Source organism: Macrosteles quadrilineatus, unplaced genomic scaffold, assembly GCF_028750875.1.
Source record: "Macrosteles quadrilineatus isolate MER2022 unplaced genomic scaffold, UCM_ALF_1.0 Scaffold_9__3_contigs__length_116548681, whole genome shotgun sequence".
In the NCBI taxonomy this organism is placed as follows: Eukaryota; Metazoa; Arthropoda; class Insecta; order Hemiptera; family Cicadellidae; genus Macrosteles; species Macrosteles quadrilineatus.
In genome coordinates, this window is record NW_026542602.1 from 12,504,436 (window position 1) to 12,513,409 (window position 8,974).

The window sequence follows — 8,974 nt, forward strand, 5'->3', positions numbered from 1 at the left end:
TTATCTGGGCACTTATCTACATGTGAGGGCATCAAGTGACATGTCATTTTTCCATTAATTTTAGGGGTTGGTGGAGAGGGGGGTGTATATTCCTATTCAGTCACTGATATTTCATTTGATTCACCCAAAGTATTAATTTAATCGCTACATTGGTTTAGTACCTACCAACTGCTATTTGTGATACAAGTGTAAACAGTTTGAAGAGTGCTTAGTCAATTTCAAAATGAAACTTGTTCAAGCTATTATACTTTTGGTTTTTATTGACTGTGACATTGATTCAATCATTCTTAAAAACACGGTTCAAATAGAGTTCGATGATTTAAAACAACATATTAGCAATGTCTGCTCCGATTTTTTCAAAAGAAGCTTTTGTATGTGGAGTTCTATTGTTTATGGTGATTTACAAACTTTTATTTTACAACAGTGTTACCCTTTTATTCCAGTACTTCAATATACCTCTGAGGAGAAAGTTGTAAACGAGTGTCAAAAGTCCATGATTATCGACAGAGGTAACTTCAGTGTTTGCCAACTTATTTTACATAATAGTGTAGTTCAAGTTATAAGCATAGTGGTTTTAACTAATAAATCAATCGATGATTTTATCAACAAAAACTCAGAGTGTTCCAGTTTATTTGATTCTATGAATTTTGTTGTAATTTCACTCCAAAACCAAGAAATAAGACTGTTAAACACTACTGTGAGTTCTATGAATTATTTGATTCCAAATGGAATTATAAGGAAGAATAAAAAGTTAACGATTCCTAATTTTGAAAGGAAACTTATCAAGGTTGCAACATTTCACTTTCCTCCATTTTCACTCTTGCTGAACAGAACTGGAACAAGTAAGTATGTGCATTTTTTTCTGATATATACATATATAAAGTTGATTAAATTAAAAAACAGAGTGACTTTAGCAACATTATGAGTAATGTAAGTTGAGTTTATGACTAGACCACCAAGTAGGTGTCATTACATAAGATATCAAAAGATTACTTCAAATAAAATCAACCCACACACCTTTTTGTGCATTAAAAAAAAAAATGTTTATCATTGTTGAACGTGTTACTATAATTTATGAACTTAACAAAATTACAGGGTGGAACGAAGTTAATGTAAAAAAATCTATGTGTTAAAATATTATGTATTGGTGACAACATGGCACCAGTTTAGTCTTCCATACCCTCACAGGTAGGGTATAACAGACAAATTATGATGTTTTTATTATGAAGATTACCTATTTCAACGGATTGCCATGGCCATACAAAAAGAAATGTCGCCAGTATCATTGGATCCTCACCCGCAGACGACGACCTTTTGTCAATATTTTATTCATAAAATTCTTGTAAAAATTTGTATACAATCATATTTAACACTGTTGTTTACTTAAAAAAAAAACAAACTACAATGTTTTCAACATAGTTGTATTTGCTTACTTACATAAAATGGCTTTAAGTCTTATAGCCATTTTATGTAAGCAATAAGTGCACTTTACAGTACCTTGTTTTTATTTTGAATTTACTGTTATTTTCAGAATCCTCATCCTATTCACCATAGTATAGTACTGAGTAATTGAGATAAAACATTTGTATACACGCTTATTCTGCAATGGAAGTTTGAATTTGTGATTTTTGAGAAGAGTTCAATAACTTTTACACTACATACTTTTTACGCTAAACTTGACTGTAGGGACTGTCAAATATTTTCTTTCTTGTTATTGAGAAACATTAAATATCGTTTGCGCCGTTTGCGGTGTTAGTTCTATATGGTACATCCAAACGATGTGCAAGATTGACTCAATGCAAAATACACAGCTTTATAATGATGAGTCTTATTGTTTTGATGGCCTGCCAGGTCACCAGACCCACTGGACTTTCTGTGTGGCTATCTAATTTGGTCTACTAATCTGCAATGGACAATAATCAGGAAATTCACAACCGGATAATGAACGATTGCTAATCACGGAGAGATTTGCTTGCTTTGGAATTCATATTTCACCTTCTTGTGAGCACTTCCTTCCCTCTCAGGGTTGCAAGTGCATGTGCTACGGCCGAAATTTGAAAATGTAATCTAGTGCTACAAATTTTCTTAGTGAAATACACAATAGTTTTTATCCTCCTCAAGGATACAATCCTTTTACAGCTCAACATACTATTTCAGCTGAATACTTCGGAATTGAGATGAGCCTGTTTCTCAAACTGGCGGCATATCTCAACTTCACTTGGGAATTTATACCCCTGAAGGCTCCAGGAAGGTTTGGCGCAATGTTGGACAATGGGACGATGGTGGGGGGAGTGAACCAGGCTATGCGAGAGGGGGCGGCCGACATTACCTTCTGTAACATCTGGCAGCGGGAACTGTCCAGCAACAACATGGACTTTGGACCACCTCTTAACATGGTAGGAAGTCTGGTTTGTTGATTATTAGTATGCCTGTGATTCTAACGTATATATTTTGTTATTTCCTATCCCAGTTTTAAGAACTTTAATTATGTTGGATTACATTTGTTGTTGTAGTCTGTAGGGTTATTGTGGCAGAATGCATTAGGTGACACAAACCATCTTACCTACTCAAGAAGTACAGGCCACAACAACAACGGTTATCTAATGTGCAGACCTGGTATTAAACCTGGTGTACAATTTGTTCAAACTTAATCTCTCACTACTTTAACTTGCTGAAATTTGGACATATTTTTGGAGTAAAGATAGTTACCCTATTACATTCATTCACTATCGTTATCCAGGATTATGAGACATAACTTACTTGCTAAGCTAGAATCAGTATTGAATTTTTGAACTAGACAAGTTTGAAGTACACTTTGTTTCAAATAAACACAGTGATTGAGACTTGATGTATCACAGTTGAACTAGCTGCATTGTTGTTTCAGATCTACGTAACATTCATAGTAAGACGACCCTACATGCTGGTGGACCAGTGGCAGTCACTGTTGATGATCTTCACTGTCCATGTCTGGTTGACTATTGCTGCAACATTCCTAGTCATCACCTTGGTATACTGGAGAGCCTGTCATGCTTTACCTCTAGTGGCAAGGAAACCTAGTAAGTTGAGGCCTGCAGATTACCGATAGGATAAGCATTGGAGTATATTCCTACTTATTAGAATCCACAAATTGCACTTAGAAACCGGATTTGGCATTCTGTTGCCATCCTAAGACTTCAATTAGACGCATGTTTACTGTAGTAATCTTCATCTTCTGTTTAAGACCATAACAAACTCCAAGTTAGTAATCCATAAAATTATAGGAGAGCAAGCTCATCTAGCGGTAGAGCGCAGGTATATCCCCAAGGTCAAACCAAGGTTTAAACTGTTATAATATATGTACCATATATATATATATATATATATATTACTAAGTTACATGAGTAATCTAGCAAGTTATCATGTTATAAGGTTGGACAAACTGGTTGGTTACATATTTGACTTGTATTTTTTGACAACTTCCGTTCCTTCTTTTAAATCATGTCAAGCAATGTGACTGCCGTGTATGATGTAACTTTCATTATTATCCGATTAAATCTTTTATTTAACAACTTTTAGTTTTTCACTACCCTCAGTGCCCAACATAAACCCCACCAATCACCAAATAGCTTTGGCTATGTAATAATGCCGCAACCACTCAAGGGCTGAAGTAAGGGGTCAAGGGCTCTGGGCTAGAACCTTTTGTTCTGAGATCTGGAGGAAATCCCTACAAGAATAGACCCTATACTATCTGTATGGTTTTTACATGTTTTGTCCAGGTCTGGTAGAGAGTGCAGTCATGATGTTCGGTATCCTGACAGTGTCGTCGTCCTACACTGTCCCTGTGTCTCTCACCTCCCGCATAGTGTCTCTCTGGTGTTTCTTCTTCGCCCTGTGGTTAATGACAGCAGTCACTAGTTGTATAGTCACTCGCCTCACGTTGCCGCTTTACTCTCCCCGCATCAACACTGTTCAACAGCTGGTTGAAGGAGACTACTATTGGACCGATCCTTCCTATTCCTACAGTAATCAGGCAAATAAGGATTTCTTCTTTGATTTGAGTGTGAGTAAATATTCAAGAACTAAGATTTGAATGTTTTTAATGAATTATCTTTTGGGTTTCCTATAGCTTAAGGTAGTTTTTTTTTAAAATTTTTTGTATGAAACTGATTTTGTTTTCCTATGTACGGTATTGTATAAGAATGTTTTCTGAAACTGATCTTAAACCAGTAAGGGCTCTTTGTAAATTAACATCTCCATTGAACTCAGGTAATGTCCAATGGAGCTATTTCAAACCCACTGTTGCTTTTTCATCCTTGCTAGTTTCTACCCTAAGCAACAATGAAATTTGGCATAGTAGCCGTAAACAATGAGCAAGAAAATCTAAAAGTTTGAATTAAATTCTGTGATTACTTTTATGCAGGAAGGAACCCCCTGAATAAATTTGTCAGTTGACAGATATAAACTATATACATGTAATACATAAGACGTGTCCATTTGGCCCGGGGAGACTTTAGAAAGCTCTACATATTTACAGATGCTAAAAAAAAACAGATGTTATTAAGTTTCTGTTGAGGCAATGAATCTTTTGAGAAAACTTTGCTTGCTGATTGTTGTGTATATCTATTAGTTTGGCAGTCTGATGTTTAGTCACAACACAACACATGATCTCCTCTTTGTTCATTGTATCAAACAAGCCTGGTGAATGAGCACAGTTTGCCTACATCATACAAAATGCGTAAACATTGTGCAATCGTTTAAATTTACAACCACCTCTGAACATCCAACACCTTTCATTCTTATTATCTACATCCAAACAATTAACTCCATTTTACATCTGTCAACTGATGATGGACTTCAAACAGCGGTTAATACTTGGTGGTAATATGGATATTTCCACATAGTTTTTAGTCCCTATGGAAAGACCAATCGTCTCTCAGGGGTTGGAAATGGCTAGGATAGTATGGTAGTGGATTAAGTAAGTATTCTGTCTCTGAACTATCCCGCGAACTAGCCACACGTAGTCATCACTCTCAGCTTAAATTCATATGGAATTTTTGTGGGTTTAAACCGTCATAGATTGGAATTTTCAGTCATAATGATTTAATTAATTGATCTTCAAGTAGCGTTAAGGCCTACTGTATACAATTTTCAAAATTATATTTAATTAGTTAATTTTGCAACCCAAACTTTTACTATTCAAAATTTTTGAGTCAAATCAAGTATAAATTAAATTGGTATACTAATAAAGCTTTTAAACACACTTTGAAAACAATATAGCATTGATGATTATATATTTCTACAGAAATTATTACTTACTTTTCACACTTAATACCACTCACAGATGATTTGTTGTTGCAATAAGTATCCATATCACAGTCAAACTTCGACGCTTCTTTTTTCAGAACAAATGGCACAATACATTTGAAAACCGCTATGAGTTCATACCTCCGGACGAGATACAATCACATCTCTTGACTGACCGCAACATTGCTCTCCCAGTCCAGAGGTGGGGGTTGGAACATGTCCTGCTGAGTATCCCAGGAATAAACTCTACGACTGACCTGAGCAGCTTCCGGGTAATGCGAGGCTATACACAGACAGCATTCACATCATTCGGTTACAGGAGGTCTTCCGGTTACAATGAGGCTTTCAACAGAATCATCCAGCAGTTCATTGAGTTTGGACTGTGGGAGTACCAGAAACATAAATTAACGTTTTTACGCATAAACAGAAAATATCTACTGGAGGAAAAAGACAATCACGACTTTGGCGGCTTGCAGCATCTCTCGCTAAACAACTTGTACCCTGCGTTTGTGTTGCTTGTGATCGGACATTGCGTTGCGTTGATGGTTTTACTGATAGAGCTGGTTTATTGTTACTATTTAAAAAAATTGATTAATTTTTGGTGGGAATAAATCAAGTTTCTTTATTTAATCCAACTATATCATAACTATCTAATTTTTTATCATTACTCTTTTTAAGTAAACAACCTTTGTGTGAACATTTTGCATAAGAGATCAAATTGTGTGTGTCGCTAGCCTAGAGGTTAGCATTCCAGACAAGGGTACGAGAGGGACGGGGGAGATTCTTTCGTATATCCGCAAACATTTTTTTGCACTACTTTTCCTTAAAGTGTTTATGATTATCACAAGCGAATATATGTGTCACTGTTGTGGATCCTTGAGAAAACAAATTATGTAAAAGGATAATAATGGTGGGGTGGATAAATCAAGATTTTCTAAATTTTTTAAGCTTTCTGTCCCAAAACAGAAATATTTTTAAAGAACTTTTAACGAGTACCTAGAGTTATGAAAATAATTACATTAAAGATAAAAGTGTAAAGAATTATATCCAAAGTTACTATAAACTATAACGATTTTTTAGTACCCAGTGAGTAATATAAATCTTGTAAGGTGTGTAAAAAAGTGTAAAGCGCTGTATGTGGCTAAATCATTTTCTCCAGACAATTAATCTTGGAAACAGAGTGTCTGGTGCTGTCACACTTTCTACCCATCATTCCAAGTCACAGACATTATTGATTTTTCTGACCACTTCATCAATCATCTAGCTCTTTCACAAAACATCCTTTCCATAGCACCTTCTTCCATTCAACCTTAAAAATTCTCATTTAGCAATTTGTATTGGTATTTTCAAAGCTATTGACAAGTAAACGTAAAATGTTTAGAACAAAATACATAGGATTGTGAGGTTTAACTTTGTACTGAAGTTTATTCTTTGATAATTAGAAAGAAAACTTGACCAGTCCTGTTATTAAATCATGGAATCTTTATTGTGAAAGCTTGTATCCAAATCCTATCAAACACTAATCACTAATGGCTATGTAGTGCCACAGTCCACTGGAATGGACTCCACCTAAAAATGTAGTTTCAGCTCGAAAACAAGTAATTCCTTATGGTAATGCGAACATTCAAATTTTTTAAGCCTTCTTTTTTTCTACCAAACTACTATATGATTTGGTATTAGCAAGAAAAACTTATTTCAACTATAGCAGGATTTAAAAATGATAAATAGTAAATTTGAGATTACTGTATTTTATTACTGCTACTGAAAGTGGTATTTTCTGGTTCGATGTTTGAGGCAAAGCCGAACACAGAAACAAAGAATTTCACATGTGAGGCAAAGCCAAGCATGTGAGAGTTTTTTTTATGTACAAGCTGAAGCCAAGATTAGGAATAATTGGAGCAACTGCCAAATCACTTTTGGTTCAAGTTATGAACGATACTTTCAATTTTAATCAAATACTCACACTAATCTATATATTAATTTGAAACTGTTTTTCTTTGTGACAGCTAATTTGAGAGAACGGCTGGACGTAGAAACTCGGTAGAGGTGTCTAAAGAAAGGGCTTGGTCTGTAGATGAGCCATCAAAAGAGAAATGTGGTAAATTCTTTGGGGCTCTGCCCCAGTGGTCTTTAAATTCCCATCCCATGTTATTCTTATGGGGGAAAAACTGGTTTTTGTCACAGCAAATTTCGGAGAACGGCTGGGCGTAGAAACTTGGTAGGGGTCTCTAAAGAAAGGTCTTGGTCTGTAGATGAGCCATCAAAAGAGAAACGTGGTAAATTCCCTTGGGGCTCTGTCCCAGTGGCCTTTAAATTTCCATCCCTTATGGGGGGAAAACTGGTTTTTGTCACAGCTAATTTCAGAGAACGGCTGGGCGTAGAAACTTGGTAGGGGTCTCTAAAGAAAGGTCTTGGTCTGTAGATGAGCCATCAAAAGAGAAACGAGGTAAATTCCCTTGGGGCTCTGCCCCAGAGGCCTTTAAAGTCCCCTCAGCAGATTTGTTTACATTATCACCATATGTATAATTTTACACTACTTTTAACTGTTAATTTTAAAATTGTGTTTCAAAGGTCAAGTTTTATGAACATTTACTGAAACTGTCAAAATTAAATGTTTACATGATTATTTACGATTTTAAAATTGATTCTTCACTGCATGGCAAGCTTTTTATAGTTTTAACAAAATGATGAATTTATGATATGTTTTAAAGTTTTTGTTCAAAAATTAATCCTTTAATGCACTTACACAAAAACTTAAGTTATATTATAAAATCAGTTGGACTTATCAATTTCAAAGGAACAGATAACTATTCCTTATCGGGTTAGCTTATATTAATTGTAGGGGTTTGCACTTGCCTTTTTGGCATACTTTCAATAATCATTTGTAGATGAGTACATTGAGGATTTGAGCTGTGTTCCAAGTTTTGGAATAGACTAAGCACCGGGTAGGTTTAATCTATGGTTTGGTGCAGTAGGTGAATGAATGGCAGTTCAGATATTAAAAAAGGGGGAAAGGGTTTTTACTTTGATGTACATATAATGCTATTTATAATATAATATGTATATAATATAATATGGCTAGGTCGAACAATGCATCTAAACCTCACTACATACAAAACATTTGGAAATACAACAGTGCCATCACATCTCATCTCATATGCATAATTTGTTGCCAACCAAGCCGGACTAGGTTATGGATGTGGTTCAAAAATAAAAACAAAAAGGTTATAGCACACCTACATAAAAATGTGAAAATTAGAAGTTCAACTATCAATTTATTTAAGATGGGGACGCCCACTAGGTGTGTATTTTAGCCCAAATTAAGTTCAAGGTCATGTTTATTGTGCATTAAACACAGAAAACTAATTAATGCATATTTTTCAGTTCACATTTCTATTGTAAAAAAAAAGCTCACTTTAATAACTGTAATAATTTGTGTATACCCTACCACAATGGAGAACTGACTGGGAGCAAGGGAATTTGTCTCGAACTTATTAAAAACTATCTCGAGTCAGCAAAACCTCATTTTCAGCCCTAGGTACGAAATATACTATTAATTTATCTTCTGTAATCTGGTTGTAAATACAAAACAAGAATTTATTTCTGATAAATTTTGTTTTTTAACTTAATAATATTATTACCAAATTGCATTTTCTTTTGGAAACAATGACTATGTAAATAATTAGTAGAA

At 34.9% G+C, this 8,974-nt stretch overlaps 1 protein-coding gene across 1 annotated transcript; it reads left to right on the forward strand.

The window, feature by feature from the left end:
* Positions 1–493: 493 nt before the first annotated feature.
* On the forward strand, positions 494–7,134 carry LOC129003250 (uncharacterized). Its single transcript, XM_054431544.1, has 6 exons — positions 494–509; positions 2,158–2,396; positions 2,885–3,056; positions 3,756–4,039; positions 5,382–5,801; positions 7,078–7,134. The coding sequence occupies exons 1-6, from the start codon at positions 494–496 to the stop codon at positions 7,132–7,134; spliced, it is 1,188 nt and encodes a 395-aa protein (XP_054287519.1).
* The last annotated feature ends 1,840 nt before the right edge of the window (positions 7,135–8,974 follow it).

Bases quoted from the DNA above. Each gene is read 5' to 3' on its own strand.
- LOC129003250 (XM_054431544.1), top strand. The intron at 4,040-5,381 runs GTGAGTAAATAT...TTCTTTTTTCAG, and splicing joins ATTTCTTCTTTGATTTGAGT to AACAAATGGCACAATACATT. The intron at 5,802-7,077 runs GTGATCGGACAT...TCGATGTTTGAG, and splicing joins ACCCTGCGTTTGTGTTGCTT to GCAAAGCCGAACACAGAAAC.